The 23,330-nt window shown below is 39.0% G+C and overlaps 1 protein-coding gene across 2 annotated transcripts in view; it reads left to right on the top strand.

The window, feature by feature from the left end:
* LOC129672609 (trypsin-4) overlaps nucleotides 1-21,175 on the top strand; it is a 47,871-nt gene extending 26,696 nt beyond the window's left edge. The window contains exons 1-5 of one of the 2 annotated variants that reach the window (XM_055602135.1): nucleotides 17,843-17,899; nucleotides 19,165-19,330; nucleotides 19,596-19,849; nucleotides 20,379-20,515; nucleotides 21,006-21,175. In XM_055602135.1, the coding sequence (XP_055458110.1) occupies nucleotides 17,860-17,899; nucleotides 19,165-19,330; nucleotides 19,596-19,849; nucleotides 20,379-20,515; nucleotides 21,006-21,155 (747 nt within the window). In that variant the 5' untranslated portion in view covers nucleotides 17,843-17,859 and the 3' untranslated portion in view covers nucleotides 21,156-21,175. Of the gene's footprint in view, nucleotides 1-17,842; nucleotides 17,900-19,164; nucleotides 19,331-19,595; nucleotides 19,850-20,378; nucleotides 20,516-21,005 lie in introns of those variants that run through there. The other variant, XM_055602136.1, reaches the window with a different exon arrangement.
* The last annotated feature ends 2,155 nt before the right edge of the window (nucleotides 21,176-23,330 follow it).

The raw sequence follows: 23,330 nt of genomic DNA, 5'->3' as shown, positions 1-23,330 counted from the left end.
TTGCCTTGAAATTCTCTCTTGACTTGAATTGTAAATATGGCAAAAATACACATAATATGCATGTCAGGAATTCAATTCTGGACAACTTTTATATTTTGTATATTATTAGAGATTATTTCTTCACCATTTAGCTAAACACAAAGTATCAGGACATACAGCATTGTAAAAATTGCTTTGCAGAATAGAGACTGCATGAGCTTATTCCTTGAATAGACTGAATGCTCCATATATCCTATATATCCAGCCTTCACTGTCGTTATTCCTGATGATGAAATGGACCTCTCAGTTCACAAATGATTTGCCCATTAACTGAGCTTATAGCATTCTGGCTTTTTTATTGCTAAATTTTATCTCTAAATTTTCCAAATTCTTCCTGCTAAAGTTTAATTAACCACAGGGTTTGTTTATCACCATAATGAACACACCTCTCTGGAACCTATTTTGAGGTTAAATTTTCCTTATGTGTGGAAAAAAAGATTCCTGGAAGAGAAAATTAAGAAGAAGTGATCTTTATTTTGCCATTCATGTCAGGGAATTCAGGCCAGCACTGCTTGCCCTGATGCCCTCAACAGGAGTGTGGTTGTAATACTGTGATGGTCATTGTCCACTTCATAGAAGATAAAAGTTAAAAAAGATCAAAGGACTCTGGACTTTTAATGCACGTGTCTAATCAACCATTTCCTTCAATCATTCTTCCCAAATACCCACATTTTCCCATGGTAATTATGACACCTGGGGACCAAGTTGTCTTACACATGTCTCTATCCATGACATTTCATACTCAAACAAAAGATATATTATTAATGATAAGAAAAAGGCTGAACAAATAACTAAACACTTTCCAAGGGTACTAACATTTCCATTCCTGTGGCCTGCACTCAAAAACGACGTTACCTGAAACTGGTGAGAAAAATGTCAAGAATTCTCTGAAACCCCAAAAGGTTAAGGTTGTCTACCTCACATGGTTATCCAAAATCATTCAAACAAGGTCCAAATGACTTTTGAAACCTAAAGCAGTAAATATAAAGATAATTTTTCATACTGAACCTTAATGTAACTTTCCCATGAAAAGCCCTGTCAGGCAACCTGAAATGAAACATCATTTTCTTCAACCACTACAACACTTGTAGGCAATCAATACAAAATGTATGTCAGAAAAAAAAATTTCCAAGATTAATAGATATTGTAGTAGCAACCTGCAGCCCCCATCAATTGATTGCACCTCATCAAGGTAGAAATTAAACTGTCTGTGTCACCTGAAGGGTGATAATTATTGGAGAATTCCTTGTTAAAGAGTTCAAATAAGCAGTGGATCTACAACAAAGACACCAAATTTCATGATGGGGTGTAAGAAGAAATCTTTCTGTTTGAAACAGGGCACAGCACAGATGAGGGGCTGGTTATTCAGTCCTATCCACACGGGGAGACGAGAGCACAGGCCTTCTAACAGGAAGGAAAGAGGAGAAGGGAGGGATATTTATTACACTAACCAAGAAATGCATCACCAAGGTTCATGCCTACCTTCAGTTTCTGTGACAGAAACAAGATAACAGGCTTAGTCCTGGCTGGTAACTAAGGGAAGATATTTGTGATGGCCTTTTTTAGATTGTCTGGGTTCTGAACCAAGAATGAACCAATATTAGGGGGCATTCTCTGAAAACATGGTGCAAAATGAGAACATTGTCTGGGAGTTGAACTGTTGCAGATGGAACATTGTAAACATTTCATCATTCATCTGTCTTTATAAAAACTTACTTATGTAAAAATTCTTCTGTGCTGTGTGACTTTCAGAGGATGCAACAGTGAATGTGAGTAAAATCATCACTTCATTTTTGTAAAATAATCATTAATGTTTTATTAGCAGGTAGGATACATTTTGTTTAAGACATATCTATAACACACACAAGTTAAGACTGGCTCCATGGAAGGTGTGTACCCATAAATTATGTTAGAACCCATGAAACCGCAGGTATTATCGCTCTTATACAACTATTTCCTTGTAAAGCAGTAATTCAGCATCAGCAGCCCTGATGCCTATTTTTTGTTGTTGTTTTTTGTTTTGTTTTGTTTTTTCTTTAGTCTTCGGAACAATGATTCTTCATGGGGCTTAATGACTGAAAAATCTCAATGAAGAATGTTTTAGGAATTATTTTCTAGTTACTCATATGTGTGTGCCCCTGTGGAGGTTTACGCACATGAGAAAGGTGCATGCAGAGACTAGAGGTGCTAGATACTCTTATATAAAAACCAAAACTATGTTAAAAAAAAAAAACTCTATCATGTAAGTTTTCATAATGTAGTTGTACTCTACTGTTATCATATCCCTTTGGGCACACAGCAGTCATTTGTGTTTATCTTTTTTAATCTGAACCTGAAGAAGGGGACACAATCAGGACTCCTCAACTGCTTTCCAAAACCCACTATTTTTTCTTTTTTTATAATTTTTTATATAAATCACAGAGTAGTTACTTTGTATTCTAGCTGGAGCCCCCTTCCTCATTTCCTCCCAATCCCACTTTCTCTTCTTCATTTCCTCCCTGTCTCTTTCTAAGTGCAATGATAGGGAAGGTTCTCCTCCCCTTCCATGTGGCCCTAGCTTATGAGGTATCTTCAGGACTGGCTGCAATGTCCTCCTCTGTGGCCTGGCAAGGCTGCTCCTTCCCACCCCCTAGGGGGGAGAGGTCAAAGAGCCAGACTTTGATTTCATGTCAGAGACAGTCCCTGTTCCCCTTTCTAGGGAACCCACTTGGATACTAAGCTACCACGGGCTACATCTGAGCAGGGGTTCTAGGTTATCTCCATACATGGTCCTTGGTTGGAGAAACAGTCTCACATATATCATATATATCAGGGCACCCCTGAACCCTGATGTATTTGGTCCTTGTGGAGCTCCTGTCCTCTGCAGGTCATACGAATTCCCCCTTCTTTCATATGATTCCCTGCACTCTTCCCAAGGTTTGATTATGAGTCTCAGCATCTGCTTTGATACACTGCTAGGTAGAGTCTATTTTTTCATTGATAATCAAACTAAACATTTGTTATAAAAGATCCTACAAATACTTTCTGGCATTGTCTGGAATTACTAATGGCAATTAAGGTTACAATGGGTTTGGCTCAAACAGTGGTATAAATGGAAGAATTTTGAAAATGAAAAAAAATGTACCCTCAGTGATAAAGAACAAAAGAATACTGTCTTAGTGAGCTCAGGATGCCATGACAGTTATTCAGTAGACCCCAGGTTCAAAATATGAATTAATTCTTCATAGTTTTCTAGTCTTCACTGTCTTAACAATTCAAAATGATCAAAATCCCAAGGACAATATCCACTATGAGACACAAAGTAAGCACAGCTGCTATGAATTCTATGAGAAATTCACAAAAAGTTACATGCTTCCAAAGCACAATGGAAGAAAATAGAAAATTTCGTTACCAAAGGGAAGAATGAGACTGAAATGAAACAATGAAGCAGAGCAACAACACAACTCTGAAGAGTAAGCACTGAATCATGAAAAGCCTTGTGAAGTGTCTTGAGCACATGGCTGGACTCATCTGAGCTCCAAGAGGCTTAGACTGCACCACCATGTGTCCTTATATAGCTAGTCCATAGTCTTTCTCTTTCACTGTCCTAGAGAGACATAGCTTTTCTGAGCAGATGACCCGTGTTCCTGGCACCTCTGAGCCAGTAATTCTTCCTTGCAATTAGGGATTCATATTATATTGTCAAGGAAACCCAGCTCATAAATTTCCTGAATCAAAACTGTTCTATCTACACATTGGCTGCAATGGCATTTAACTAATGATTGAGATGTAAGGTCCCATAACTTTGCAATACTTGGATCCTTCATGCCACTAATGCCACTACCTCAGAGACAAATTCTTTATCAAGCTTATGTATGAATTTTTAATTTGCTCTATGACTTCATAAATTTTGACAGTTGGAATCATAAATACTTCCCAGGAATTCCTTTTTCCAGAAAAGCAACAGGAGGCTTTGTTTTTACGTACCTTCTATCTCAAGGAATTTCTTTCAAATGAATGCATTTCTAGAAACATTCATAGGTGCACTGTTTCACTTCAATCACCTTCCTGATTGTCTCAGTGAATGATGATCAGTTTCATTATAAAGATGCTAATCTCTTTAATAACTCCAGCTGATTGTAAGGCTTAATCTGCCCACAGTCTTACACAGATTCTTTGTTGTATCTGTTTTGTATTTTCTACTGCCTTTTTACCACACAAGTCTCACTATAGACCTTGTGTAGGCAGTAATAACTCTGTCATCCAGCCTTTTCCACCTAAATTTTCTCTCAAGTGTATTCCCCAAAGCAATGAAGTATAGAGGGAAATAATAGCATTCTTTCGTCCCAGAGACATTAAACTATTCATTTGTCTGTTAGAAAGTAATTATGGAAGGAATTGCAAACTTGTACAGAAAATTATATTCATATTTACCTAATCTAACATTTAAAACTTTTAATCCTGAATATCATCAGAGACATAAGAGTAGTCATTGGTCTGTTAGAAAGTAATTATGCAAGGAATTACAAGCTTGTACAGAAAATTATATTCATACTTACGTGATCTAGCATATAAAGTTTTAATACTAAATATCTGTCATCAAATGTAGTACAACTATCAGTCACATAATAGAAATAGAAAAATACTACTGTGGGATGGGGCACGCCAGGGTAGTTAATTCACTGTTCAAAGAACTTGGGTATGGATCAGAGAAATCATAAACGGTGTTGGAGTATGATAATGTGACTGTGAGCGTTTACTGACATTACAACCTTAAGTTATTTTGGCCCTTGGTTTGAGAATATTCAGTCTAACATTATTGGCATCACATATTTAGCCAGTAAATCTTGGTTGCAGAACTTGTGCCAGCGGAGATTCACCACGGTGAAGACATTCAGAAAATAAAGAATAGGGAAACAGGAGTACTAGACATAAAATACAAAGCTACGGCCCACTACCTCCCACTCAGCCTCAAATTCATCCTGCTGAATCAATTGTTCAACACCTAAGGTCATGGGGTACATTTCAGTGCTGAGCCATGTATTCCAAAACTGACATACAAAAGCATGTGATCACCTCACAGTTGAAAATGTATCAGTTTTCAAGAATTCCCAAAGTCTTAAATCACTTCACATATTTCCAACAACAGATGCACAAAACAGTTTACAAACAAATGTGTAGGACCAAAGCAAGGAGGAAACAGAGCAAAGTGAGACCAGCACTTAACACGGAAAAGAGTAAACCCAACAGCAGAAAGCTCACATTCTATGGAGCATGCTACCTTAATATAGATTAGCAGAAAAAGAGCCTTGTCATCTTCAGCCCACGTGAACAGGGTGTCTCCCTTAGCCTGGATATATGCACAACTTCACACTTTTTGCTCTATACATTCTGTGTTGCTGGCATCTCCAATGTTTTTATCTCCACTGTGTTGTACTTTTTACCATCACAGGTGGACACGCCATTCTCTGACCCTTCAGGTCAGATTCCTAATTCCTACAGGTATTAGGAATCTACATGCTTGTCAAGCATCTCAGATTTTCCTTTGAAATAAGATAATAAGTGCCCATAGCATTGTATTTCTTGCATTCTGCATGTTTATAAAACCATCAAGTGAATGACATCAGACTTTGCCAACAACTTCAGATATGCCTAGGCTTAAGGGATCATGTCTGCAACTTCTGAGAATCTGGTAGTTAAACATGGTAAAAAGCCCATTTACAGCTCCTACTTAGCTGTGACTAAGACATATGCCTAGAAGCACTCTTTACCCAAGGGACATTCAGGGGAGTTTACCAATTCCTGTCCTTGAGCTTTTGGCGGCTGCCATATGTAAATCCCTGTTGGGGGCCAGTAAGAGGAACACAAAAAGTGCTTAAGAACTCATGGAATGTGTGCACAACCAGGATGGCTGTGCCTCAGAGAGGCCATGCCCCGAAAACTAGCTGTCCTGAGGACTTCATGGGGTTGTGAAGTTTTGGTCTGATTCTTGCCCTCACCGTCATCTCTTTCTTCATAATCTACACTGGGGCTTCCAGAACCTCACTGGGCAATCGTCATTGATACTGACAATAATAGCGATTGATCTTTTTCAAACATTGCTGCCGGAGCAGATGATTCAACCATCACCTTGAGAGAAATCTTAGAGATGTAGACTGTTATCAGTGACCACCACCCTTAGAAATAATTCAGAGATGTAAATTGTTTATAAAGTTAGGTTAAGAAGTTTTTGATGATGGCTTTGATGTGGAACATCTTGGGCAACATTTTAAAGTTCAGAAAAGCACACTCTTTTTAAAACTTTATTTATTTTTATTTTATCCACATTGGTGTTTTGCCTGCATGGATGTCTCTGTGAGGGTGTTAGATCCTGGAATTACAGACAGTTGTGAGCTGCCATGTGGGTGCTGGGAATTGAACCTGGGTCCTCTGGGGCAGCAGCCAGTGCTCTTAACCGCTGAGCCATCTCTCTAGCCCCAAAAGCAAACCCTTAATAGTTGAGGCAGAATTTTTGAGGTCAGGAAACAACAACAACGGCAGCCTGACTAGTATTAACTGAAGTACCTTCTTGATCTGGTGATCAAGACGGTAATTAATTTCTTGTATCCATTTTTTCCCTTTGCTTCCTGATAAGACTTAATAACTAATCAACCTACACCCTAAGGATTTAAAATAAAAATGACTGTTTTTATATAAAAGCATAAATTTATGATTATTTTAAATTTTTATAAGATTATTTTTTGCTTCTTTTGGTTTATTTTGCTTTCTCCTTCAGAGGTTTCCAATGTTTTATTTCTACAAGTAATACTGGAATTATTTGGAGCAACTACAGTTGGTTTTCTCCTTGTACAGAGATATATGACCTAAATTTTTAATTTAAAAAAAATTTATTTATTTACTCACTTACTACAATTTATTCACTTTGTATCCCCACTGCAGCCCCCCCCCATCTCCTTCCAGTCCCAACCACTCTCCCTCTTCTCCCCCTATGGCCCCTCCCTAGCCCACTGATAGGGGAGGTCCTCCTCCCCTTCCATCTGATCCTAGGCTATCAGGTCTCATCAAGGCTGACTGCATCATCTTCCTCTGTGGGCTGGCAAGACTTCACCCTCCACAAGGAGGTGATCAAAGAGCTGGCTACTGAGTTCATGTCAGAAACAAACCCTGTACCTCTTACTAAGGAACCCACTTGGAAACTGAGCAGCCTATGGGCTTCCTCTGAACAAGGGGTCTAGGTACTCTCCATGCATGGTCCTTAGTTGGAGTATCAATCTCTACAGGACCCCAGGCCCAGGTGTTTGGGGTCTGTTATTCTCCTTGTAGAGTTCCTGTCCCCTCCAGGCCTTTCCTTTTTTTAATTTATTTATATTTTTTACAAATTACAGTTTATTCATTTTTTATCCCCACTGTAGTCTCCTCCCTCATCCCCTCCCAATCCCACCTTCCCTCCCTCATCTCCTCTCATGCCCCTCTCTAAGTCCACTCCTCCCCTTCTTTCTGATCCTAGCTTATCAGGTCTCATCAGGACTGGCTGCATTGTTTTCCTCTGTGGACTGGTAAGGCTGCTCCCCTATCAGAGGGAGGTGATCAAAGAGCCAGCCACTGAGTTCAAGTCAGAGACAGTTACTGTTCTCATTACTAGGGAACCCACTTGGAGGTGGAGCTGCCATGGGCTACTCATGGGTTCTAGAGGTTCTAGGTTATCTCCATGCATGGTCCTTGGTTGGAGTATCAGTCTCAGAAAAGATCCCTGAACCCAGATTTTTTTGATCTGTTGCTCTCCTTGTAGAGCTCCTGTCCCCTCCAGGTCTTCCTATATCCTCCTTCTTTCATATTATTTCCAGCACTCTGCCCAAATATTGGCTATGAATCTCAGCATCTCCTTCGATATTTTGTTGTGTAGAGTCTTTCAGAGGCCCTCTGTGGTAGGCTCCTGTCCAGTTCCTTGTTTTTTTCCTTCTTCCAATGCCCATCCCCTTTGCCTTTCATACTGAGGATTGATAGTCTTACCCAGGGTCCTCCTTCTTGATTAGCTTCTTTAGGTGTACAGATCTTAGTATGTTTATCCTATATTATATGTCTAATATCCACTTATAAGTATATACCATGTCTGTCTTTCTGATTCTGGAATAACTCAAGATGGTCTTTTCTAGTTCCCACCATTTGCCTGCAAAGTTCATGATTTCCTTGTTTTCAGTTCCTCATGGAACCTTCTCAAAAACTGACCATATAGTTGGGCACAAAGCAAGCCTCAACAGATACAAGAAGATTGAAATAATCCCTTATATCCTATCAGACCACCATGGCCTAAAACTAGACCTCAACAGCAACAAAAGTAACAAAAACATCTACATACACATGGAAACCAAACAACTCTCTACTCAATGACAGTTTGGTCAGGGAAGAAATGAAAAAAGAAATTAAAGACTTCTTAAAATTCAATGAAAATGAAGGCACAACATGCCCAAACTTATGGGACACAATGAAAGCAGTGCTAATAGGAAAGTTCATAGCACTAAGTACCTCCAGAAAGAAGTTCAAGACATCGCATACAAGCAATTTAATGGCACACCTAAAAGCCCTAGAAGAAAAAAAAATAAAAAAAAAAAACCAGATCAAACTCAGAGCCAAAATCAATGAATTAGAAACAAAGAAAACAATTTAAAGAGTCAATGTGACCAAGAGCTGGTTCTTTGAGAAAATAAACAAGATAGACAAACCCTTAACCAAACTAACTAAAAGGCAGAAACTAGCAAAATCAGAAATGAAAAGTGGGAACATAACAACAGACACTGAGGAAATTCAATCAAACATTAGGTCTTACTACAAAAGCCTATTTGCCACAAAATTTGAAAATCTAAATGAAATGGACAATTTTCTTGATAGATTCCATCTACCAAAATTAAATCAAATCAGGTAGAAAGATTGAATAATCCTATATCCTCCAAGGAAATAGCAGCAGTCATCAAAAATCTCCCGTAAGGTCTTTCTATCTCCCTCTCCTTCCATAAGGTTTCAGGCACTCTGTCCAAAGTTTGCTATGAGTCTCAGCATCTCCTTCAATGCCCTGGTGGGTAGAGTCTTTCAGAGGTCCTCTGTGGAAGGCTCCTGTCCTGTACCTTATCTTCTCCCACTTTCGATGTCTATCCTGTTTGCCCTCCTGAATGAGGATTGAGCATCTTCCCTAGGGTCTTCCTCCTTGTTTAGCTTCTTTAGGGCTATAGATTTTAGTATGTTTGTCCTATATTTTACGGCTAATATGCACTTATAAGTGAGTATATACCATATGTGTCTTTCTGCTTCTGGGATACCTCATTCAGGATGATCTTTTCTAGTTCTCACCATTTGCCTTCAATTTTCATGGTTTCCTTGTTTTTAATTGCTGAGTAGTATTCCATTGTGTAAATGTACCACACTTTCTGTATGTATTCTTCGGTTAAGGGACATCTAGGTTTTTATTAATTAGTTTATCTGTATCAGAGCCTTCTCTCCCTTCTCTCCTCCCAGCCTCTCTCTCTCTCTCTCTCTCTCTCTCTCTCTCTCTCTCTCTCTCACACACACACACACACACACACACATCCCCTCCCCACCATCCTCCTATCCTTCCTTTCTGCTCAGAAAAAGGGCCTCCTCCTAAAGATATCCTGCTGTCTTGGCATATGAAATTGTAGTAGGAGTAGGTGCATCTTCTCCTATTGTAGCTAGACAAGGAAGCTTAGTTGGGAAAAATGGATTCAAAGGCAGGCAGCAGAGTCAGAGCCAGCTTCTGCTCCTGCTGTTAGGAGTGCCACATGAAGACCAAGCTGCAAAGGTGTTACATATGTACCAAGGGCCTAGGTCCATCCCTCCTATGTCCTCTGTTTAGTTGTTCAGTCTCTGTGGGCTTCTATGTGTCCAGCTGAGTTGATTCTGTATGTTTTCTTGTGGCTTCCTATAAAATTACTTTTTATGATAAACAATAAGTTGATTGATCCTTTCTTTGCAACCGCAAATTACAGCTTGCCAAGAAAAGAATTGGCTGAGAAAAAAAAAAATGCTTGCTTACACTCTGTTAATCTATAACAGGCTACTTAAATATGAATGTATGTGGGTTCTTAGAAATAATTTGTTTTTTTTCACCTCTGTAATACTAAAACGTTAACTCATGTAAGGGTATTGGGAAAATCCTTCTTTTATATATTCATTATAATCATTCACTTAAAGGAAAATAAAATGATAAAATGTAGCTGCCTAGAAGGTTTTGCTGAGATAGGTCATCTATAGGAGAAAAAAAATGGTTAGGGCTTGTGGAACTTTGCTTCATTTACCAAGTTTGTGTGTGTGTGTGTGTCCATGTGTGCATGTTTCCCCCTTTTCCCTGACCTCAGAGAATTTTTTGATGGCCCTAGAGAATTAAGTTTTACTCCCTCAAAGAAAAGTCTCATGAGTACTCAATCACTGACTCCATGCCCCACCTCAGTGTATTTGACTTGTCAAAGATGTCTTCAGCAAATTTCCAAGACATACTGCAGGCATATTTCATGTTTTCTCATATAAATAAAATGGCATATTTTTGTTAAATCTAACATTTGCTAAAAACCTTTTTATCTTTCTAAGCCTAAATTTTGCACAGGCTTTTTCAACTGAACTGCAAATATTCAATACTTTCTGCTTTGATATTCTCTCCTGACTTCAATTGTAATTAAGGCAAAAAATAGACATAATATTCATGACATGGACTAAATGTTTCACTCACTGTAAGTATTGTAAGTTAGATAATTTCTTAAGGACTCAGCTAGTGTTCAGCTAGAAACAAAGTTTCATGGCATACACTGTTGTCGAAATGTGCTTCGCAGAATAGAGAATTCATGACCTTTATTCCTTGTAGACACGGAGTGCTACTTACACTTCATAACCCCACTCTTGGCCCACTTTATCTTCTACTGACAAAACGGACTACTGAGAGCTGAAAAGATTTGTGTATTAAATAAGCTCATAGAATTCTGGAGTTTCTTTTGTTATCTTTACTAAATCTTGAAAATTCGTTCTGCTAAGGATAAATAACCACAAAGGATGGTTTATCACAATAATGATACCAGATTTTGGTGTTAAAACTTTCTTATATGTTAAAAAAAAATACTGGTAGAACACTTCAAAAAGAAGAATTATTTTGGCATTTATGTCAGGGAATTCAGACCATCACTGTTTGTCCTGATTTTCTGAATAGCACTGTAGTGACAATACAGTGTGACTGTCATTTTCCATTTCATAGAATGTGGTAATGAAGAAGGAACACGGATTTTGGGCTTTGAAGGCATGCATCCCATCGTCCATTTTCTCCCATTGTGCTTTCTTCAAATATCCACTCTTTCTCACACTAATTATATCACCTGGGGGGCAACTTACTTTACACATGACCCTGACCATGACATAAACAAAAAAACAAACAAACAAATAATATTGAAATTGAGAACTCTAGATATATTACTCAGGATAAGAAAAAGTCTGAGGAAATAAATGAGCCCTCTCCAAGGAAACAAACCTGATACAATTTTGGGTTCTGTGAATTGCATTCAATAATAAGAGGCCCTAAAAATGGCGAGAGCAATGTCAAGAATTTTCTTAAACTCCAAAAGCCTAAGATTGATCATTTCACATGGACATCCAAAAATGTCCCAGAAAAAAAAAAAGTTCAAATGACTTTTGAACCATAAATGGTACATATAAAGATCTTCCTTACTTAGACATAATATCTAAAATGACATATCTAAAAGGAAACACCATTTTCTTCCACCACTACCAAATTTGTTGACAATCAAAATAATATGCACACGAAGAAATAAATCTCCAAGATGAACAGATACTGTAGCAACAACCCAAAGTTCCCTTAAATGACTGTCCTTCATCCAGGTAGAAACTCAAATATCTATGTCACAGGAAGGGCTCATTACTTGTTAAAGGGTTCAAATGAGCAGTGTGTCCACAACAAAAAGACCAAATTTCATGAAAGAGTGTGTATGAAATAATCAGTCTCTTTCAAACAAGGCACAAGAGCATGTACATTGCCCAGCTCTTCGGCCTCTTACACTTGGGGAGACAGGAGAACATTTAACTAAAAGGAAAAGAGGAGCAGGGGTATAGTTATTACACTCACCAATTAGTTTGTCACCAAGAGTCATACCTACCTTCAGTTTCAGTGACAGAAATAAATAGGCTTAGTCCCTTTGTGAATAGTGATTAAGAAAATATTTTGCTGAGGATATCAGGTTATTGGATTATAAAACAAAAATCTTTTGGCAATTAATATTTCAGTAATCCTGATGGAGGTCTTCTCCATCCAACAGCTCAGGTAAGGGAAGACATCAGTGAGGAAAGAGTGTGATTGTGAGCGTGTTTGTGCAAAGGCCTATGTATGCACACATTTGCACGTACATGGAGAGAACAAAAGTCAACTTCAGGAGTCATCTTTCAGGTCCTTTCCAGCTTTTTTTTTTTTTTACTTTTTATTCAGATATTTTCCTTTTGTACATGTGTTCTTGAATGTTTTCATGCAAATGTGTGTGTGCATGTGTGTGTTGGGGAAGTGCATACATGTGAAGGAGGTCTCTGTGTGTGACTATGTGTGTCCCTTCCTGTGACATTGTGCATGTGTTGCAGTCTGAAGATAACTTGGTCCTCAATGTTGTTACTGCTCAGGAGACATGAAGAAACAGTATATAGAGTAGATACAGAGAAAGAGTATGTCTGGAAGAAAGGCTAGAAAGGGTATGACACATATAAACTTCTTATACTGTTATTTCCTGATCAGCCAATCAGTGAACAAGAATCCCATAGTCCTTCTTTCATAAGATGCCCTGCACTCTGCAAAAAGTTTGGCTATGAGTCTCAGCATATGTTTTGATACCCTGCTGGGTAGAGTCTTTCAGAGGCCCTCTGTGGTAGGCTCCTGTCCTGTTCCCTGTTTTCTCCCTCTTCTGATGTCCATCTCATTTGCCCTTCTGAATGAAGATTGAGCCTCTTACCAGGGCTTCCTTCTTAATTAGCTTCCTTAGGTGTACAGATTTTAGTATGATTATTCTATATTATATGTTTAATATCCACTTATAAGTGAGCACATACCATGCGTGTCTTTTTTCTGGAAAACATCACTCGGGATGATCTTTTCTAGATCCCACCATTTGCCTGCAAATTTCATAATTTCTTTGTCTTTAATTGCTGAATAGTATTCCACTGTGTAAATGTACCACAATTTCTGTATCCATTCTTCAACTGAGGGACAAATGGGTTGTTTCCAGTCTGGCTATTACAAACAAAGCTGCTATGATTATGGTTGAGCAAACATTCTTGTATACTTGAGTATCTTTTGGATATATGCCTAGGAGTGGTATAGCTGGGTCTATAGGAAGCACTATTCCTAATGTCTGAGAAAGCGCCAGATTGATTTCCAAAGTGGTTGTACAAGTTTACGTTCCCACCAGCCACGAAGTAGGGCTCCTCTTTCTTCACATCCTCTCCAGCATGTGTTGTCACTTGAGTTTTTGTTCTTAGCCATTCTGATGGGTGTTAGGTGAAATTTCAGGGTTGTTTTGATTTGCATCTCCCTGAAGACTAAGGATGTTGAGCATTTCTTTAAGTGTTTCTCTGTCATTCAATATTCCTCTTTTGAGAATTCTCTGTTTATCTCTGAACCCCATTTTTAAATTGGATTACATGATTTGTTGCTGTTTATCTTCTTAAGTTCTTTATGTATTCTGGCTATAAGCCCTCTGTCAAATAGAGTTGATGAAGATCCTTTCCCAATCTGTAGGCTGTTGTTTTGTTCTGATTACAATGTCCTTTGCTTTACAGAAGGTTTTCAGTTTCATGAGGTCTCATTTATTGATTGTTGCTCTTAGAGCCTGGGCTGTTGATGTTCACTTCAGGAAGTTGTCTCCTGTGCCAATGAGTTCAAGGCTCTTCTACCTTTTCTTCTAATAGGTATAGTGTGTCTGCTTTTATATTGAGGTCTTTGATCCACTTGGATTTAAGTTTTGTGCAGGGTGATAAGTATGGGTCTATTTGCATTTTTCTACATATCGACATCCAGTTTGACCAGCACCATTTGTTGAAGATGCTATCTTTTTTCGATTGTATGGTTTTGAAACCTTTGTCAAAAATCAAGTGTCCGTAAGTGTGGGGGTTTATTTCTGGGTCTTCTCTTCCATTCCATTGATCCTCCATTCTGTTTCTATGCCAATACCATGCAATTTGATTAATTTATTTATTTTTAATTTTATTTTTTTTTTAGTTACATTTTGTTAACTCTGTGTCCCAGCTGTATCCCACTCCCTCATTCCCTCCCCAACCCCACATTCCCTCCCTGGTCTCTTCCCTGCCCCTTTCCACGACCACTGATAGGGGAGGACCTCCTCCCCTTTCATTTGACCCTGTTTTATCAGGTATCTTTAGGGCTGGCTGCAAAGTCCTCCTCTGTGGCCTAACAGGACTGCTCCTCCACTGGGTGGGGGGAGGTCAAAGAGCCTGCCCTTGAGATCCTGTTAGAAATAGTCCTTGTTCTCTTTACTTTGGAAAACTACTTGGTTACTGAGCTACCACGGGCCAAATCCGAGCAGAAGTTCTAAGTTATGGTCCTTAGATGTTAAGTTCCATAGATGGTCCTTGGTTGAGTGTCAGTCTCAGAAAAGACCCTGTGCCCAGATATATTTGGTCCTTGTAGAGCTCCTATCCTTTCCATGTAATACTAACTCCCCTTCTTTCATATGATTCCCTGCACTCTGCCAAGGGTTTGGTTATGAGTCTTAGTGTCTGCTTTGAAACACTGCTAGGTAGAGACTTTCAGATGCCTTCTGCGGTAGACTCCTATCATACGTTCAATGCACATGCCATTTGTCTTTCTAAATGAGGATTGATCATCTTTGCCTTTGTCCACTTTCTTGATTATCTTCTTTAGGTGTGTAGATTTCATTATGTTTATCATGTCTTGTAGGTCTATATAAGCAAGCATATACCATGTTTGTCTTTCTCCTTCTGGGATACTTCACTCAGAATGATCTTTTCTAGATCCCACCATTTGCCTGCAAATTTCATGATTTCCTCCTTTTTGATTGCTGAGTAGTATTCCATTGTATAAAAATACCACAATTTCTGTATCCATTCCTCAGTTAATGGACATCTGGATTGTTTCCAGGTTCTGGCTATTACAAATAAAGCTGCTACAAACATGGTTGAACAAATGTCCTTGTTGTGTACTTGAGCAAATTTTGGGTATATACCTAGGAGTGGTATAGCAGGGTCTTGAGGTAGCACTACTCCTAATTGTCTGAGAAAGCGCCAGATAGATTTCCAGAGTAGTTGTACCAGTTTACATTCCCACCAGCAGTGGAGGAGGGTTCCCCTTTCACCACAACCTCTCCACCATGTGTTGTCACTTGAGTTTTTCATCTTGGCCATTCTGATGGGTGTAAGGTGAAATCTCAGGGTCATTTTGATTTTCATTTCCCTGATGGCTAATGAGGTTGAGCATTTCTTTAAGTGTTTCTCTGCCATTCGATGTTCCTCTATCGAGAATTCTCTGTTTAGCTCCATTCCCCATTTTTTAATTGGATTACTTGGTTTGTTGCTTTTCTGCTTCTTTAGTTCTTTATATATACTGGATATTAGCCCTCTGTCAGATAAAGGGTTGGTGAAAATTCTTTCCCAATCTGTAGTCAGTCGTTTTGTTTTGATGACGGTGTCTTTTGCTTTATAGAAGCTTTTCCATTTCATGAGGTCCCATTTATTGATTGTTGCTCTTAGAGCCTGTGCTGTTGGTGTTCTGTTTAGGAACTTGTCTCCTGTGCCAATGAGTTCTAACCTATTCCCCACTTTTTTTTCCAACTGATTTAGAGTGTCTGGTTTTATGTTGAGGTCCTTGATCCACTTTGACTTTCGTTTTGTGCAAGGTGATAAATATAGATCTATTTTCATTTTTCTGCATGTAGACATCCAGTTGGTCCAGCACCATTTGTTGAAGATGCTGTCTTTTTTCCATTGAATGGATTTGGCTTCTTTGTCAAATGTTGAGTATTCATAGGTGTGTGGGTTTATTTCTGGGTCTTCTATGCGGTTCCATTGATCCTCCTTTCTGTTTTTATGCCAATACCATGCAGTTTTTATTACTATTGCTCTGTAGTACAGCTTGAGATCGGGGATGAAGATACCTCCAGATGATCTGTTGTTGTACAGGATCATTTTGGAGATTCTGGGTTTTTTGTTTCTCCATATGAAGCTGAGAATCTTTTTTTCAAGGTCTGTAAAGAATTGAGTTGGTATTTTGATGGGAATTACATTGAATCTGTAGATTGCTTTTGGCAGGATGGCCATTTTCACAATGTTAATCCTACCAATCCATGAGTACGGTAGATCTTTCCATCTTCTGAGATCTTCGATTTCTTTCTTCAGAGACTTGAGGTTTTTCTCAAACAGGTCTTTCACTTGCTTGGTTAGAGTCACACCAAGGTACTTTATGTTATTAGTGGCTATTGTGAAGGGTGTTGTTTGCAATTTTTATTACTGTTACTCTATAGTACAGCTTGAGATCAGGGATAGAGATACCTCCAGAAGATCTTTTATTGTAGAAGATTGTTTTAGCGATTCTGTGTTTCTTGTTATTCCATATGAAGTTGAGAATTTTTTCTTTCAAGGTCTGTAAAGAATTGTGTTGGAGGAAACAGGAGCTCCACAAGGAGAGCAACAGAACCAAAACTCTGGGCACAGGAATCTTTTCTGAGACTGATACTCCAAACAAGAACCATGCATGGAAATAACTCAGAACCCCTGCACAGAAGTAGCCTATGGCAGCTCAGTGTCCAAGAGGGTTCCCCAATAATAGGAACAGGGACCATCTCTGACATGAAGTCATGCGCTGGCTCTTTGATCACCTCCACCTAATGGGGGAGCAGCCTTACCAGTCCACAGAGGAAGACAAAGAAGCCAGTCCTGATGAGACCTGATAGACTGGGGTCAGATGGAAGGGGAGAAAGTCCTCTGTTATCACTGGACTGGGGTAGGGATATAAGAGAAGAAGAGGGAGGGAGGGTGTGATTAGGAAGTGATGGGGGAGGGGGCTACAGCTGGGATACTAGTTGAATAAACCGAAATTAATAAAAATAAAATAAAACTGGAAAAACAGAATCCCATAGTCCTAAACTAAGACACATAAACTGCTTCCAATGCCTATTACACATACGCAGCATGATGAACTTTGCCCTCATTCATGGATCCAAAATAAGGCCCCTTAGTTCCTGTGTAATAGTCACAGTGATGACAAAAATACTTAATACAGTATTTGTAGGTGAATTTATTTTCATCCTATTTCTATTTTCAAACATAATTTAAACTAATAAAAATTCCTATGTACAGGAAATAGCTTGTCTCTAAAAATAGGAAAATAATACAAATGTACAAGTTTAGACCAACCTTAAAATAATTGTGAAACACAAAATATTAAACACAGGAGGTGAAGGGCTCAAGTCTTTGCTTGTAAAAAAGCTTATTCTTGAGAGAATCGGGTTGCTGTGAATTTCATAAAGAATTCGGGAAACCTTGAGCACTGTCCTTTGATCTTTCTCTAGTGTGGTTTCCTACTGTAGGACCAGCTGGAGTTGTTCCTTCCGTTCCCATAACCTTTGGAGAACATTGGGAAATAGTGATGTAGAAACTAGGTGTTGAACCACCTTTCATCGATTACAGGACAGAATTCTAAATTTGCTTTTGTGTGTGTTCAAATAAAATCACCCTTTTTTCGTGGGGGGCACTGTGGTATAAGTAACTGTGAAAAGAAAGCCTTCATCCCAGTGCCCACTCCAGACACACTGAGAAGCCATGAAGATCTTCATCCTCTTTGCTTTCCTGGGAGCTGCAGGTGAGTCTTTCAAAGAGCAATTCACTAGGCATCTATCATACATGTCAGCTTATGTTTTGTGGGTACAAAACCACTAAAGGCCATTAAGGATGTGCTCCATGGTGCAAAGAGCTTCAAGGGGCTAGGCAACACTCCCTACCACAGTAATGTATTCAGTGGGCTAGTCAAGGAAAATAGGGTAGGACACATTACACAAGGGTGTGTCTTCACCTCCCTGTGAAGAAGCAATAGATGACTGGAATCTCCAAGAAGATCTATCTTCTCCAAGAAGAAAGTAGAAACATTAAATTCTGATTCCATGGACTATCAAAGGTCTGGTAACAAAGCTATCAAACTTGTAAAAGGTATGTTATTATCTATGGAAAAAATCCTTAGGGTCTGTCAAACAAAATCTTTACAAATGAAGCCATTGTATAAAGATACATGTCATTCCATAATAAAAAATGATCTTTTCTAGTTAACAAAACTATATAATTCATATGAGTGTTGACTCAGTATATATTTCTTCCTGCTTAGAAATTTCATTTACTGGAATGAATGTATCATAGACATTTATTGCTATCCTAGTGTTATAATAAACCTTGGAGGTTGACATGGTCAATATAATTTACAAACATGGATAGAATTTTCAAAGAAAAATAGAAATCTCTTTGGAAATACTTAGTGAATCAATGGACATATCAAAATGATAAATGTGCTAAAATAACAAGGAAAAGGAGAAAGTTTAGGGAAGTAAAACATGGTATTGTGATTAAATGATGGATACGGATTGTATCAAACAACATAAATAATTAATTATTTGTATGTGTTAAGTAGAAAGACATAAATTCTATTTAAAAGATAAATTTTAAAGAGGAATGTCAGGGTTGCAAATAGCTCTGCAAATAAATCTGCTTACCACCAAGAATTAGAACTGAAGTATGATATCTGGGACCCACAGGACAGACAGATGGAGCTAATATTTGATGGCTTCTTTCTTTCTTTCTTTCTTTCTTTCTTTCTTTCTTTCTTTCTTTCTTTCCTTCTTACCTCCATAGGTGCAATATCATACCACACACACACAGCAAATAAATTAATATTATTTTGAAAATCTATATTCTATTATTAATATATCAAAAGTACATGCTAAATATAGAATATAATACCTTTACAACATTATGAGGACATTTTGCTGAACAGGAGGACATTTATGTCTTTTTCTGGGTGATCTGTACAAAGTTCATGTAGAAGACAAATTTGAGACAATTCTTCCTATGCATTCCTAGTTACTCTCCCTGCTAATGATGATGATGACAAGATTATTGGAGGCTACACCTGTCCGAAGCATTCTGTTCCTTACCAAGTATCCCTGAATGATGGCACTGGTCATAAATGTGGTGGCTCCCTCATCAGCGACCAATGGGTGCTGTCTGCAGCTCACTGCTACAAAAGGTAAGGGAGCAATACTCAGATTCCTGTGCTCTGTCCTCTAGAACCACCTCTAAGGTCATGGCCCTTTGTGATTGTATGCACAGAAAACAATCTAAGAAATCATCTACCCTACAAATTGTTAGTGGGGCACAATTTTAACTGCATAGTTCATATAGGATTGGATGCTTTATAAAGGTAGTGTCTGTGTTTTTAGCTTTTGAACTTTGAACTTGGAGGAGTTCAAAATCTCAAGTGAGTTACTTAGAAATCTTTTATCGTTATGCAGGAGAATCCAAGTTCGCCTTGGAGAACACAATATCCATGTCCTCGAGGGTAGTGAACAGGTCATTGATGCAGAAAAGATCATTCACCACCCCAAGTACAACAAGGACACAGAGGATAATGACATCATGTTGATTAAACTGAAGTCACCTGCCATTCTCAACGCCCAAGTGTCCACCATCTCTCTGCCACATTCCTGTGCAATTACAGGTGCTCAGTGCCTTGTGTCTGGCTGGGGAAATACTGTGAGCCTTGGTGGTAAGTGTCAATAAATATAAGTTCCATTTACAAATACCAGAGATGAAAGCCATATAGGTGGCCAACAGTTCAAATTCTTACACTGGGGCAAAGCTCGATAAGGCAGGTTTAGACTTAGGTAGTCCTGAAAAAAACTTAATTGCAGTTCAGGAGACTCTCAAGAGCATGTTAAAAAAACACAAAAGAATGAGTTATTATCGTGATGCAGAAGTATTTAAGTGGTGTGACCAGTGTGCAAAGAAAACGAAATCTCAAGTGACAAATAGAATTGATGATCAGAGGTTTGGAGGTGCCTGAAGTGTGTATCTAGTGGAGTAGGCATTGTTCCAGATTTGAGAGCCTAGACCATTGGAAGGACTGTCATAGGAAGAAAGAGTCATTAGAACTAATGAGAACATTTTCTAAAAACAAATATACATCTAAAATGTAAATGTTTCACAATTTGGAAGACTGGCCCTGCTGTAAAGCACAGAATAGAAAGAGTTTTCCAGAAAGGTGCTGAGTGATCTTCCATTTTCACTTTCAACAGGCAAATACCCATCACGCCTTCGATGTCTGGAAGTCCCTGTTCTCTCTGCCAGTTCTTGTAGAATTTCCTACCCGGGCATGATTACCCACAACATGTTTTGCTTGGGCTTCCTGGAGGGTGGAATGGACTCCTGTGATGTGAGTGTTCTCTAAATCCTAAACAAAACAAAACAAACAAACAAACAAAAAAAAACAATTAGTCTCTTTGTCTGACAAGCCTGTTCATTTGTTTGAAAGGGTTCACGTGAATAGAAGCAGCTTTTCTCATTGTGATATCACTGTATAGGAACAAGTGTAAAATAATTGCAGAAGATGATGTGCAAATAGTACAAAGAATTAAAATTCTGTGAAACTGTTTTATGGAATTTGACCACTCTGGAAGGTCAGTAAAAGGACCAGGAAATAACCCAGCCCTCACTTTTTCCTGGCTAATGTGGCAAATAAGGAACACAAGGTTATTAAGAAAGGATGAACAAGGATGCAAAATACACAAATTCACATATAGGAAGTCTTCATTGCTTCTCAGAGTGTCAGGAATGCTACAATGGAACCATGATAATGGGAAAACTTCCTGGAGTCCATTTTCTCTCCTCAACATACTCATATATTTTCTTTTCTTTCTGAGCAGGGTGACTCTGGTGGCCCTGTTGTCTGCAATGGAGAGGTCCAGGGTATTGTCTCCTGGGGTTATGGATGTGCAATGAGAGGCAAGCCTGGTGTCTACACCAAGGTCTGCAACTACCTGGACTGGATTGAAGAGACCATGGCCACCAACTGAGTCTTTTACCTTCCATAAATCACGTGGTCTTGACCCATTTCTCTTTCTTGCTATGCCTGAAGTAAGCTTTAAATAAAACATTTTCTGCAGTTCCATATCTGGGCAAGTCTGGTTCTTGACTGATTTTATAGAGCATTCTTTGAAACTTGGTGCGAGATGAGATAATGATCAATGAGTTGAACTATTGTATTGAAATAATTGTACACATTTCATCATTCATCTGTATTTATAAGAACCTGCTGACCTCCTGTGCTATGTGAGTTACAGAGTAAACAGCGGTGAACACAAGTACAATTATCACTGTATTTTTTTAGATAATTATTAATGCTTTATTAGTAGATAGGACAGATTTTGTTAGCAACTTGGCTGCCATACAACAATGAGCAGACTTGCTTCATACTACATTATGTATAAGTACATTAATAATAAAACACATAAAATTGCAGTTATTATCAGTTGTTACCTTATTTAAATAGTTTCTTATAAAGTAGCAAGTCAGCATCACGAGGCTGTTTCCTGGATTTCAATTTTAATCTTCAGCAAATCTGATTGAGGCTTACTGATTAAAAACTTTAAATGAAGATTTTTTTTCAGATTTACTTTTGTTTTTGATTACTTATATGTGTGTGCTAGTGTAGAGGTTCTTTTTTTTAACTCCTCTCATGCATTACAGATTCCCCACCCTCCATTCCTCCCAGTCCCTCTCCCAATTTCTCTTTTCTCCCAAATCCTCTTCTTGTTTTCCTTTCAAAAAAAAAAAAAAAAGACAGCAGGGCTCCTTAGAAACATCTATTGAACATGGTATAATATTTTAAAATAGGACTACGCACAATCCCTCATCTCTAGGCTGGATGAAGCAACCCAGTAGGAGTAAAAGGGTCCCAAGTGCTACTAAAGACTCAGAGACTCACCCACTCCCACTGTAAGGAGTCCCATGAATATACCGAGATAAATATCCATAACATATATGCAGAGGACAGAGCTCAAACCCATACGAGGTCTGTTCTTAGAGCTTCACGTCTCTGTTAGTTCCTATGTGCCCTTGCTTAGTTCATTCTGTAGCCCATATTCTCATGATGTCCTCTACCCCTCTAGCTTATATGACACTTCCTTCCCATCTTCAGTTGGACTTTCTCTGCCTAATGTTTGGTCCTGGTTCTCCATATCTGCTCCATCACATACTCAATGTGGCTTCTCTGGTGACAATTGAGCAAATCAGTTTATTTGCTCTACATCTCAAGGGTGACCCCTCCCTCCTATCCTCCCAGTCCCACTTTCACTCCTTCCTCCTTCCCCTCTCCCTTTCCCCCAAGAAAAGGGGAGCTTCCCTCCACCCATATCAACCGTCCTTAGCACATAAAGTCACATCAGGACTGAGCATATCATCCATTGAGGCCAGGCAAGGCAGTCCTGCCAGAGGGAACTGATCCAAAAGTAGGCAACAGAGTTCATGTTAGAAACAGGACCCCCCTCCACTTGCCAGGCAATACACAAAAAGACAAAGCTGCCCTTGGGCCACATATATGCAGGGGACCCAGGTCCAGACCATGCATGTTCCTTAGTTGATGTCTTAGTCTCTGTAAGCCTCCATGTGTCTGGGTTACTTGTCTTTGTTGGTCTTCTTGTGGTGCTCCTCTAGGTCCTTCCATCTTTCCCCCAACACTTCCACAGGACCCCCAGATGTCCACATCATGCTTGGCTACAAGTCCCACCATTTGCCTCAGTCCACTGCTTGATGAGCCTCCAAGAGGACAGTCATGTTAGGCTCCTGTCTGCAAGCACAGCAGAGTATCATTGGTAGTTTCAGGAGCTGATTCTCTTCCATGAGGGGGGACTCACTCATGTTGGGCCAATTATTGGTGGACATTCCTTCAATCGTTGTTCCCTCTTTATTCCTGCACTTCTTGTAAGCAGGGTAACTTTGGATCAAAGGTTTTGTCGGTGGGTTGTTGTTCTCCACCTTCCACGAGTCTTGCCTGGTTAGGAGGTGGTCACTTCAATCTTCATGTTCCCCCCCCCCTGTTAGGAGTCTAAGCTAGAGTCACACCCATATCCTCCCAGGAACCTACCTTGTCACAGGTCTCCAGCTTGACAAAGAGATGCCCCCTCAGTTTCTCTTCTTGTTCCCAACTCTCTCACCTTTCACTCCCATTCTTTCCACATCTGATCCTACCA

Source organism: Psammomys obesus, unplaced genomic scaffold, assembly GCF_907164565.1.
Source record: "Psammomys obesus unplaced genomic scaffold, mPsaObe1.curated_primary_1811, whole genome shotgun sequence".
Lineage (NCBI taxonomy): Eukaryota > Metazoa > Chordata > Mammalia > Rodentia > Muridae > Psammomys > Psammomys obesus.
Note: the sequence above shows the minus strand (reverse complement) of the source record. Positions and strands in the feature narration are given on the sequence as shown.